The 12,890-nt window shown below is 38.0% G+C and overlaps 1 protein-coding gene across 6 annotated transcripts in view; it reads left to right on the forward strand.

Moving 5' to 3' along the window:
- TRPC4 (transient receptor potential cation channel subfamily C member 4) overlaps positions 1-12,890 on the forward strand; it is a 160,320-nt gene that overhangs the window by 125,210 nt on the left and 22,220 nt on the right. For all 6 annotated transcript variants that reach the window (XM_062195360.1, XM_062195361.1, XM_062195362.1 and 3 more), the window contains one exon: positions 8,970-9,283. In XM_062195360.1, the coding sequence (XP_062051344.1) occupies positions 8,970-9,283 (314 nt within the window). The remainder of the gene's footprint in view (positions 1-8,969; positions 9,284-12,890) is intronic.

Raw genomic sequence — 12,890 nt, forward strand, 5'->3', positions numbered from 1 at the left:
GGAAATGGGGAGAAGGCAAGAATGGAAGGGCTTTCCACATCCTGCTATAGAATCTGAATTTTAACCTATATATGAATAGGACTCGTTAATGACATTTAAGCAGAGAATGATTCAGGTAACTATGAATGACTTAAACAGAGAGGTGTACATAGAGGAAGCTGGTAGAAGATTGGATTTTAGAAATAATTTAAGAGATAAAATCCACAAGATATGTGAGTAATTAATGATGATGTATGGGGGCCGGCGCGGTGGCTCACTTGGTTAATCCTCCACCTGCAGCGCCGGCATCCTATATGGGCGCCAGGATCTAGTCCCAGTTGCTCCTCTTCCAGTCCAGCTCTCTGCTGTGGCCCGGGAGGGCAGTGGAGGATGGTCCGGGTGTTTGGGCTCCTGCACCCGCATGGGAGACCAAGAAGAAGCACCTGGCTCCTGGCTTCAGATTGGCGCAGTGCCAGCCGTAGCGGCCATCTGAGGAGTGAACCAACGGAAGGAAGACCTTTCTCTCTGTCTCTCTCTATCTATAACTCTACCTGTCAAATAAAAAAAAAGCCATTGCTTTAAATGATGATGTATGAAGTGCATAGACTTATCCTAATACTGTTCTGTAGTAAATGGTAGTTTCTTCTATTGCACTTAGTAGAATTGTCAGGAGGCTGTTACTAGGGCCTCAGCTGGCACTGTACAGGTTCTTCCTTATAGCTGACAGAGTGCACAAATGGAACAAAATCCAGTCACATATGTTATGCCCCCAAATGGTGGGGCAGGAGAAAGCATGTGAATTCTCTGGTTCTCTTTTCCTAGGGGCCTACACTTGTGAGCTCATCTAAACCAATTAATTCACAAAGGTACCTTATCTAAATGCCATCACATGAGGGGATCCAACATTTAAATTTAAGAGTGACACAGTTCAGTTCATGGCATCCATTCTGTTGCAATTCTTTCACTACTGGGGAGATTTTTTAAACATACACGCAAACAAGGGCATGGTTGAGTTTGGACTCTGAATTCACAATTGGCTTGACCACAGCTTATACTGCTTTTTACATATAGTAATCTGGAACCAGTTTCTTGAGCTATGCCTCAAATTTCTTTTCTTATATTAGAGTCATATATATGTGTATTTGTGTGTGTTTCTAATATAAGAAAGGAAAATTTTCTTATATACATATTTACATTGTAGTTTCCTTTGATTGTTGTATACAATGAAACAGCATTATAATGTCCAATGAAAAACAGAGCACAAAAATATATATGACTTCAATATTCATTTCTTTACATGCCAGGTTTTGTGATTCTCCTTTAAATACCTTTGACTTGACATTTTTTTTAAGTTATGGACGCTCGGTATTTTAAAATTTGTGCATAATCCTTAAGAGGTAATTTTGTTAATCATTTCCTCTTTTCACTATGTGTGAGGTATTATTTAATCAGAGCTTGTTGTTGCCTAGGGGCACAATAATAAATGGTAATTTGCTTTCCTAAATATCACTCGGCCCCTTTTCCATTTGGAGAAGTTTTCTCTTCAATCCTTTGGTAGAAATGACTATACTTTAATACTTCTTCCATTGTTTTATTAAAAGAGCTTTTTTTTTTTCAAAAATCAAAATTACTATGAATAAGAGCATTTGGTTTTAAGTTATGAAATGTTTAAATATGGCATTATTCTTATAAAAAGCTCTGACTATATAGTTCATTGATCCATTGTTTTGTCAGCTAGAAATGGAACAAATATTGTTTCCATTTTATAAGTGATGTAACTGCCATCAATTTCCTGAAGTGTGAGATTTTCTGAGATAGACTTTGGCTCTATGGCAGAGAGTTATAGAGTTTTGAATCCACCTGTTTAGTAAGAATGATCTACCAAAGAAGAAACTTTTACACCTTCCTATTAACATTCACTACTTTATTATTTATGAAATTGTGGAAAAGGAAAAAGGAGGGAGCCTCAAAAAGTTAGTGGAAAATGTAATTAAAAGTTATTTATATTGGTGCAAATTTTTTTAATTCATGCATACTTTTTCTTTCTTTTTTTTTGACAGGCAGTTAGATAGTGAGAGAGAGAGAGAGAGAGAGAGAGAGAGAGAGAAAGGTCTTCCTTCCGTTGGTTCACCCCCAAATGCTGCCACGGATAGCGCACTGCGCCGATCCAAAGACAGGAGCCAGGTGTTTCCTCCTGGTCTCCCACGTGAGTGCAGGGCCCAAGCACCTGGGCCATCCTCCACTGCCTTCCTGGGCCACAGCAGAGAGCTGGACTGGAAGAGGAGCAACCAGGACGAAATCCAGCACCGCAACCGAGACTAGAACCCGGGGTGCCAGTGCCGCAGGTGGAGGATTAACCAAGTGAGCCGCGGTGCCGACCCATGCATACTTTTTCATAATATACATTTTCCATAAACTTTCTGATAACTCCTTTTATTAAAACCAGCATGCATTCTATTTAATCTTACAAGTGCTTTCATCTTATATCAATTTACGTTTTGCTCATTTCAACTGATTATTTGGTTTTTGTAAACGTGCTTCAGAAACTACAGAGTTTATAAAAATGAGCTAATATAATTTTTTATACATTCATGAAAATATGATTATGATTCAATTCATCTTCCTCTCAAAATACTTCTGAGAATAATATCAGACCTGGCTCCTACTTCCACTTAGATCCTTCTCATTTTCCTAAACCCTATGCGTTCCAAGCAACCTCAAGCTACTCACATTTTTCAAGTGATCATCCTTCTCTAACCATGCCTATGAAAATGTGTGTGATTCTTCTACATACAAGCCTTTTTGAGCTTGTATCATGTAGAAAATTCTCTACTCAATATCCAACACTTAAAAATACATTACATGAAGCTTCCTTCATGAAAAATTGGTAAGTAATCCAAAGGTTCATATTCTGTTGCATAGGTTCACAAAAGTAGAAGTTCTCTTAAACAGGCTTTTGAATAGAAAATAAGATGTAGGACAAAACTCAGTAAAGGTAGGTATAGACTAAAAGCAAACACTTGAGAGAAAGATGAATTGGTGGTCAAAGGAAAGCTTTTAGTAGGTGTTTGGAATAGCTCTTTATATCTCCCTTAACAGTTATTCTACATCTTGGAGCTACCAGCTTTAGTTAGCAGCTCCTAGTGTTCACTCATCTTTGGTCAGAGAGCACATCTCAGGGGAAACATTGGTATTACTTGATGAGTGGTTGTCTGGCCTCTTCTCTTATTGTAGGCCCATGTTGCATGAACTGTAACTTCATTCAGCATCAGTGGGATTGTGCCTGCCAAGTAGGCATTCAACATTTATTTCATAAATTAATAGCAATTGAAGGATCAGAATAATCAGAACCTAAATTCATTCTAGACAAAGGGCTATTCATGGAAAGGCATTTTGGTAAGAATGTGTGGTCCATTTGGAGAGTTACCAGAACTAAAATTTGAGTATTGGGAACTAACCTAGGGACAAGTAACAGATCAATCTTAAAAGGAATTAATCTTAAAGGAGGTATGAACTCAGATTCTTTTGAATCCTCGTGTGACATGTTGGGAAATTGGAATGTCACCTCAAGGACAATATGATCATTGTAGAATATGAAAATACATGATTTGATTAACTCCTTTAAAAATCATTATAGAGAAAATAGATGATTGAAGAGAGAAAGTTCAAAGCAGACAGAAGTTAGTAGACTATTATAGTAATATCTGGAAAATAAAGGAACTGTTTTAAGTCACTAAGGGTTCTGATCAAGAGAAGTAAACAACATACGAGTGTTTAAGAATTAGGTTTAGATGGTCAGATTTTGGAAGGAAAGAGAATAGTACGAACTTCAGGTTAGTATCTGTGTGATTTGTTACCAGTCACTGAGATCGCAAAGCATAAATGGAGAAGAGATTGAGAATGCAAAGGTGATGAGTTCCATTTTCAGGCTGTGAGTTTGAGATGCTTGTGAAATATTGAAGTGAAAAAGTCAATGACACAATAGAATATAAAACAGGACTACAAGGTGAGAATCCTGAGATGGATGTGTGGAGTTGGGAATCATCTTTAAGGGAAAGTGAGTAGAATGAGGAAACAGGCTTGAAATGGGGACTCGATATGTAAGGGGCACAACAGGGTAGTTGTGGTCAGCAATTGATTATACATTTTTATAATAACCTGGAATGAAGGTTTGAAAAGTTCTTAAGACATAGAAATGATAATATTTGAGGATATGGAAATGTCAAATGCCAATTATCCAGCTTTGATCACTTCCCATATGTGCAGGCATTAAGTTATGAAATTATATACCATATACAAGTACAAATATTATATATCAATTAAAAATGAAAAAAAAAAACAAGTGACTCAAGAAGCAGGTAAGATAGAGGAGTATCTGCTAAGGATACTGAGAAAAGACAGCACAAAAAGTTGAAAGCCAACACGCAAGGATGAAAAATGAGTATGGATTTTGTAAATAATTTTTAGATAGTAGAGTCAAAAAGTTCAAATTAGTGTCTTAATTTCTTTTTTTTTTTTTTTTACAGGCAGAGTGGATAGTGAGAGAGAGAGAGACAGAGAGAAAGGTCTTCCTTTTTGCCGTTGGTTCACCCTCCAATGGCCGCTGCGGCTGGCGCATCTCGCTGATCAGAAGGCAGGAGCCAGGTGCTTCTCCTGGTCTCCCATGCAGGTGCAGGGCCCAAGGACTTGGGCCATCCTCCACTGCCTTCCTGGGCCATAGCAGAGAACTGGCCTGGAAGAGGGGCAACCGGGATAGAATCCGGCACCCCAACCAGAACTAGAACCCGGTGTGCCGGCACCGCAAGGCGGAGGATTAGCCTGTTAAGCCACGGCGCCAGCCTAGTGTCTTAATTTCTGATGATAGATGTGGAAATAATATTTGTATATGTTAAAATTTATTTTTTATTTATTTGAAAGTCAAAGCTACAGAGAAAGGGAAAAACAGAGAAAGATCTTCCATCCAATGATTCACTCCCCAGATGGTCACAACAGCTGAGGCTGGGCCAGGCTGAAGCCAGGATCCAGGAGCTTCTTCCAGTCCTCCTACATAGTTAGGGGGGCTCCAAGCACTTAGGCCATCTTCTGTTGCTTTTCTAAAGCTATTAGCAAGGAACTGGATCAGAATTGGAGCAGCCAGGATACAAACCAGTGCCCATATTGGATGGCCGCACTGTGGGCAGCAGCTTTATCCACTATGTCACAATCCCAGTCCCATAATATATATTTAATGAAGGAAGAATTATAATTATTCTCTACAAATCCAAAGGTTCCTCATATACTATAAGAATTTTAAAAATCACTTGGTAAAATGACTTTGTAAAAATGTAAAAAAATGATGTGTATATGTGTGGCAGGAAAATTTCAAAAGGAAACTTTGAAAGAATGAATCAAGAGATAATTATTCAATGTTTACATCTCTGTTTATTCCTGATAGGGAATGAGGTTTCTGGATCAGAGAACAGACAAATTATTTACTTATGTAACAATCTTAACACTGACTCACCTCACTCCAATCCCCCAGGAGGAGACAATTTGATACACCCTGCACATTCAGGGGTTGGTACCACAGGAGAGGTACTCAGAAACTAGGAATCTTAGAATTTATATGGTGCGGCTGAGCCAGCTACCGATCTTTCCCCTGGAGAAGAGAGAAAGACTTTAACATTCTAAAGTAAATACATTGTCTCCCTGGGTTTATTATCCTGAGAATGTAAGCAGATTTCTCTACGGGAGATGTTTCTAGGTCTCTTGGGAAGTCTCTGTCTTTGGTTTTCAAAGATTGTTTGCTATTCAAACATCCTTTAACCTAGATGCCAGCGGTGCTATGCGCAGTAAGCCTCGAATGTGTGCATCATGAACAGGTTCACGTGGCACTGTTTCCAGCAATTCACAGAAGTGTGAGACTCTGAATTCAATTTAGGTAATTATACTGTGCCTAATCTAGCATATTATGATTAGTGAAATGGAAAAACTTCCTCTTATGATTTCTGGGGTCCCAGTTGAGATGATTAATTTAGAAGGGCTCTCAGCAAAGAAAGTCCAGCATACATAAAGACTTGGTCAAAATGTGGTGATGGATTCTGTGCCCAGCATCCCTGAACTGGCTGTGAAATCTAGAACAAGCCATAGATTCAAATCACCCTGAAAGCTTTGAAAACATGTAATCTCTGCCCGTTCCTAGCTTCATAAATCCTGGAAAGAATTAGGCACTTTCTCTCCACCATTCCCATAGCACTTTCTATTAATTTCTTAGAATACTTTTATTATAATTAGTTGTGCCTGTTTGCCTCAGTGAAGTATGAATACTTGACAGGAGAAAATATTTCCTGAGCATTGACTATATTCATGGCATTGTATAATATATCATGGCAAGTTCAAAGAAAATGATTTATAGTAATGCTTGCTGTCCCATATTTTGTACATTTTGAGATACAGCTGAAGCTATGTTAGGTAAAAAAGAGAAATAAAATTATCCATAAACATGGAAGGAGTTGTTCTCTACTTAAATGCATGTGTCTTTCAAGAGAGAAGTGAAGAAAGAAAGAGAGTAAAAATTGAATGTGATCTTGGACTTTTGGTGGAAAAGGTGGTATCATAGAAACTGGGACTGGATGAATTAGGTAGTATTTTTTTTTTGACAGGCAGAGTGGACAGTGAGAGAGAGACAGAGAGAAAGGTCTTCCTTTCCCATTGGTTCACCCTCCAATGGCCGCTATGGCCGGCGCTGCACTGAACCGAAGCCAGGAGCCAGGTGCTTCTCCTGGTTTCCCATGTGGGTGCAGGGCCCAAGCACTTGGACCATCCTCCACTGCACTCCCGGGCCACAGCAGAGAGCTGGACTAGAAGAGGGGCAACAGAATCTGGCGCCCCGACCGGGACTAGAACCCCGTGCCAGCGCCGAAGTCGGAGGATTAGCCTATTGAGCCATGGCACCGGCAGTAGGTAGTATTTGGTATCCCAAAGTCACTCTGAAACTTGATACAATGAATAAGAAAAAACTTACTTTTTTTCCCCCTGCATCTTCAATCATTAGCTATTTTATGCTGAAGCTATGTGTGGGAATGTTCAAGAACATTTATCAAAATTTAAAAATAGAAAATAATTTGCTTCTTGTTCAAACTTGATTGTTTTAAATTGTCAATCAAGCAAGAGTTTGAGTGTTGAACAAGATCAGAACATTGTGATGTGTTTTCTCCCCAGGGAGATGAATAAAGACGCAAGGAGAATTACTTGATTAATGTATGTAGAGGTCTTCGGTGCAAAATGCACTGTAAAAAGAATGGAAATATTCTGATGTGATTCATACAGAAATATAACTTTCTTTGTTTTCCCCATAATCATTAGGGAAAAGATCCTGTTGTCTAGACATATTTTTAATAATATGTATGAAGAAAAGATTTTGATTTATTGTTGAGTTTTAATACAGATCCAACCAAAGGTTTCAGAACATATTTGACCCTGTTTACCATAGGATACAGATCTACCTCACTAATGCCAAGGACACATTTCATTGAGTGCTTCATATGTCTCGATATCTATAATTCTTTTTTAATTAATTAATTAATGTATTTTCAAGGCAAAAGGGTGAGGAGAGACAGAGAGAGACAGAGACGAGAGCTTTCACCTTTTGATTCCTTCTCCAATGGTCACAACATCTTGGCCTGGGCCAGACCGAAGCCAGGAGCCACGAACTCCATCCAGATCTCAATCACAGCTGGCAAGGTCCCAAATACAAGGGCCAGCTTCCACTTCTGCCCTCTCAGCACATGAGCAGGGAGCTGGATTGAAAGTGGAGCAGCCAGGACTTGATCAGATGCTCTAATATAGGATGCTGGCATCACAAGCAGTGGCTTAACCCACTGTGTCACAGCTCAAGCCCAATACTAAAAATTAAAAGCTAAAATTTTAAGTAATCACCATACGCTTTAAATCATTGATGATCAACTTTTAATGTAGCAGATACTTTTTAAAGATTAATTTATTTTGTTTGAAAGTCAGATTTACAGAGAGAAGGAGAGGCAGAGAGAGAGAGAGAGAGGTTTTCCATCCGCTGGTTCACTCCCCAGTTGGCTGCAATGGTCAGAGCTGTGCCGATCCGATGCCAGGAACCACAAGCTTTCTCCCGGGTCTCCCACATAGGTAAAGGGGTCCAAGGACTTGTGCCATCTTCTGTTATTTTCCCAGGCCATAGTAGAGAGCTGGATTGGAAGTGGAGCAGCTGGGACTCGAACCGGCGCCCATATAAAATGCCGGCACTTCAGGTGGCAGCTTTACCCACTATGCCACAGCTCCAGTCCCTGTAGTGGATATTTTTGAGTCACATATTTTATCTTATTAACGAATGTTCAGATGGTAGCATTTTCTTACATCCTAACGCTAAAAAAATTGGTAACTTAGTGACCACCAGGATGATTTCCAAGTTAGACTATATACACAGTTAGAAAAACCCAGATACAAAACACTGATAATTATGACCACAGTGATCATTTTTCTGTTTCCACAGCAACAAATGTCTACTTCCACTAATTTTAAAGCAATCTATTATACATGTATTCCTCAATAATTGGCAATTGTGTGAAATTAGTTAGGTCATTTTATTTGTTTTTTCAAAATGTAATGTTTTTCCTTTATAATACAGTTGTCTTACTATCATATTGTTACCTTTCCTTAGTATAAAATAAGACTGAGTTTTATTTCCTCCAAAATATTTTCCATTTTCTAAATTCCATTAGAAAATTCAAGGATAACTGTAATTAATATATCCTCAAAAATTATAAATGAAAAAGACACACCCGAATAAAACTCAAAGATGATAAATCAGTAAAATTTTTTATAGATTTATATTTAGATTTATATAGCCATCATCAGCATGAACATCAGCTTCCTGACAATAGGCCATTGTGGCTGGCTCTACTTAAAAAAGCATCACGGGTATGAACTTGATATTTTCATATGTACGTGTATGTTTTACTTCCCCTCTGTTTCTCCAGTACAGTGCTCTTAATCCACGAGAATCTTGGGACATGTGGCATCCCACTCTGGTGGCTGAGGCTCTATTTGCTATTGCAAACATCTTCAGTTCCTTGCGTCTGATCTCACTATTTACTGCAAATTCTCATCTGGGACCTCTGCAAATATCTCTGGGAAGAATGCTCCTGGACATTTTGAAGTTTCTGTTCATATACTGCCTTGTGTTGCTAGCATTTGCAAATGGCCTTAATCAATTGTACTTCTATTATGAAGAAACAAAAGGGTTAAGCTGCAAAGGCATACGATGTGAAAAGCAGAATAATGCATTTTCAACGTAAGTTGGATACACATTTCTATTGGTAACATTGAACAGAATTTGGAATGTACTACATCATGAATTTGAAAAACCTATGACAAATGGTTGCAAAGGAAATGGGGAATTAAAATTATTCTTGATGCAGAAAACAGAATTAACATATCTTTGAATAGAAACAAACCCTTCTGACATTAAAGAAATACCTGGTACATTTATTTTAAGGTTTAGTAAAGTCATCTTTTCTTTAAATGACCTCATACTCCTTAAGAATGTGGAATAAAAAAAGAAAGCTATGTACTATTGATAGCTTACAAGTACTCAGACTTTGAAAGATATAAAATATGTAAAACCAATCAGGTTAGAAAATCTAAGTTCTTTTCAATGTTTCCTCATGGTTTCCTAAGGCCTTCAGTCCTTTAATAGTCTCTTTTATTCTCTAGTTCTCTACAAAGAAATATAAGCATCTAAAATATCCAAAATGGAAATGCAAGACTTATATAGCCATGTTATTCTGTATGCAAAACCTTCCATGCCCTTATACTTGGATAAGTAATAGGCAAGATTCATTGTCAAGCCAAGGCAATTCTCATGAGCAAGTTTGCCAACCACCCTGGCTCCTGAGCACTGTGTTTCACAATTGAGCAGCTCTCATAGAACACCCCTCTGCATACCTGGGCCCATTTCTTCCCACCGTGATAAATAGTTAACTAATAGATAATTCAAAAAACTTCGTGGTTTTCCTCTACATAGTAACCACATGTAAATACAATGTCATTTGTGGGTGATGTTTAAAAACCTTACTTGGGCCATCATAGATTTGTATGTAATATAATACAGTACAATACAGTACAATTTCACATTAAATAAACACACTAGGGCCAAAATGCTCTTGTTGGATTAATTCCACACTTGTTTCATCTTCTATCTCAATATTAAAGCTTAATTTTGAGTAATCAACATTTGTTTATTTACACGTAAAATTTTAATCTCAGCCTGAGCTACATCTGATACAAACCACTAATGATAAAAGAAACAAAAAGTCAACCCAGCTCCCCTTGTGACTTCATCCCTTCTTCTCAGGCTCCTTATCCCCTCTTCTGACCAGCTCACTCAGCCCTGTTTGTCTTCTTCCTGCAGGAGGATTCAGTGGAAGTTCTTACAGGACATCATTCTAGTTACCATAGCTTTGGAAGGCATCTCAGTTTTGAGATCTGAGCTTATCCATCCCCTCATTTTGGTCTTTGACTTGTTACGTTTTCCAGAACAGTTAGGACTAGAGATTTTTAATGGTCAAATCTCAGCAACTCTGCCTTTCATAAATGAGAATTATGTCTTTAACACCCTTCCTGGGTATTGTCTAGGTGTTGGCTGGCCTCCTGGATTTCTGACACAGAGCTCTTTACCCAGCTCCATCCTACACAACTCGCTGGTTACTTTTTCTTGCATACCCTGTTTGCAAACTCCTTGCCAAGACCAACCCATCTATGTCTGTTGCCATATCCTTCTGCTTCCATGCTTTATCTTCTGGGAAGAACTGTGACCTTGCACCTAGAGCTCTGTTACCTGCCAGGTCCTCTTTTCTTTAGGAAAAACTTTGGTTCCAAGATTTAATGCTGCTCACTTATTTCACTCTTCTGCAATCAACAAGGCTACCTCTACTGCTGCCCTGATTTATGCCCCTTATAATTCCCAATAATTCTCTTAGCCCATTATTGGTTCCTTGGTAAAAACTAATTATGACATCAGTCCTAAAAGACTGTGACTAAAAAATCTGTGATGCAAAATATCTAATATAAATATATTCCAAAAACAAATGCATTGGATAATTTGGATTCTGTATTGTTTTGGTTTGTCTATACAAATGGCTTCTTTCATTATCATGAAAGGCAATATATAACTGGATACCACAAATATTATCAGTCCAAATCATTCAGCTGAAATAAATCAGATATTCCACTTGAGTTCTGTTTATCAAGAAAATGGAATATAAATCTGCAAGTAACAGTTTATTTTTACTTAAAAAATTAAAAATAAAACATTGCTATTAATCTCTAGTGTTATTAAGGATAGTGCACTAGACATCAGTTCATTGTCCCTGGAAGACTCTGTTTCTGTGTAATGGATATCAATCATTGTGAAGTGTGTCCTAAAGGCTCCTGCTCTACATCTGATTTTTGTACTCTTGTTGGTCATCAATTTTCTTCCTGTAATTCTGTGTCTTCCATAAATTTTAGGCTATATTTATTTTCAAGGTCTTATTCCATACAAGGCTTAAAAGCCATGATAATTCATGTGCAGTACCTAACATGGTGACTATTATATCATTTCATCAAAAAAGTAGCCACTCTTCTTATCCTTATCACTGTTGTTAATAGTGGAGTATTTTATATCACCTGTATCACAAGGTTCCTTCTCTAACACTCTTTCCACTTGGTACAAAGCATGCAGGAACTTTGATCCTCTATTTCCATTAGCTACCATTTTTATTTCTCCCCTTCCTTTTATCCAATCAATTCCAAAAAGATGTCTATAAAAAGATATCTTTTCAATTCTTATTCCTTCTTCATTCCAGTGCCAGCTGGCTTGTGCTTCCATTACTGCACTAAAAACACTTTAGTCAATATTCTCTAACGCCTATTTATCACTACTGCTTATGGGCACTTAATGTATCTGCTTAATTTGGCCCTGTTTAACACTTCTTTTTTGTGAATGTGTTTTACTTTAACTTCCATTCTATTTTGCCCATTATACTTGTTTATCTAACCTTTCTCACTTTTTTTCTGATAATCATATTTTAAATATAGTATTTAAATACTGGCCTGCCCTAGCATACTAACCTCAGACCTATTTAACCATATTCTTATGAAAACTTATCTGTCCTCATGGATCTAACCCTATGTGTCTAAGAGATGACTTCCATGTTCATGTCACTAGCACAGCTCTCTATCCCCAAGTTGTACAGTACAGGCAGCTCTCTGTACATTTCTCCTAGAAACTTAAGCTCAAACAGAACTCATCAGTCTCTGGAAACTTACTCTTCCTTCTCAATTCCCTTTCTTAATCAGTGCTATCACAATCTACCCAGTGACTCGAATAAAAATCTTCGCTTCCCCCATCTCTTCCACAGGTGAGTGGTCAATGGATATCTATACTTGATCTTTATTATTTTGGCATTGTCTTCTCTTGATCATTACTCAGACCTAAATCCAACACACACACACATACATGCTGCCCTTGGGGTCTCGCAATCTTCCAAGGCCCTCCATCCTATTCCTGAATGATCCAGGGGTAGGGAATTTTTTTCTGCAAAGGTTGTTAAAATATTTATAATGTCAATCACAGGTCATACAAAATTAACAATTGAAAAATTAAACTGCTAAAGATGCAATGAATTTTGAGTCCCACCTGTGGTTGCCTTTGGCAAGGCCAGACCAAAGGAGGCTCTTATGTGGCCCATATGCCAGACATTCCCCACTTCTGTCTCTATATCAACATCTAAGGCTCCTTGTTCAATGTATTCAAACAGCTTCCGATTCCTTGCTGGATAGAGCCACATTGCTTAGACTGACACACTAGATCCTTTAATCATCTGCCCTTAATCTCCATTTCCAGTCTCATAGTTTGC

Source organism: Lepus europaeus, chromosome 6 (genome assembly GCF_033115175.1).
Source record: "Lepus europaeus isolate LE1 chromosome 6, mLepTim1.pri, whole genome shotgun sequence".
NCBI classification, from domain to species: domain Eukaryota; kingdom Metazoa; phylum Chordata; class Mammalia; order Lagomorpha; family Leporidae; genus Lepus; species Lepus europaeus.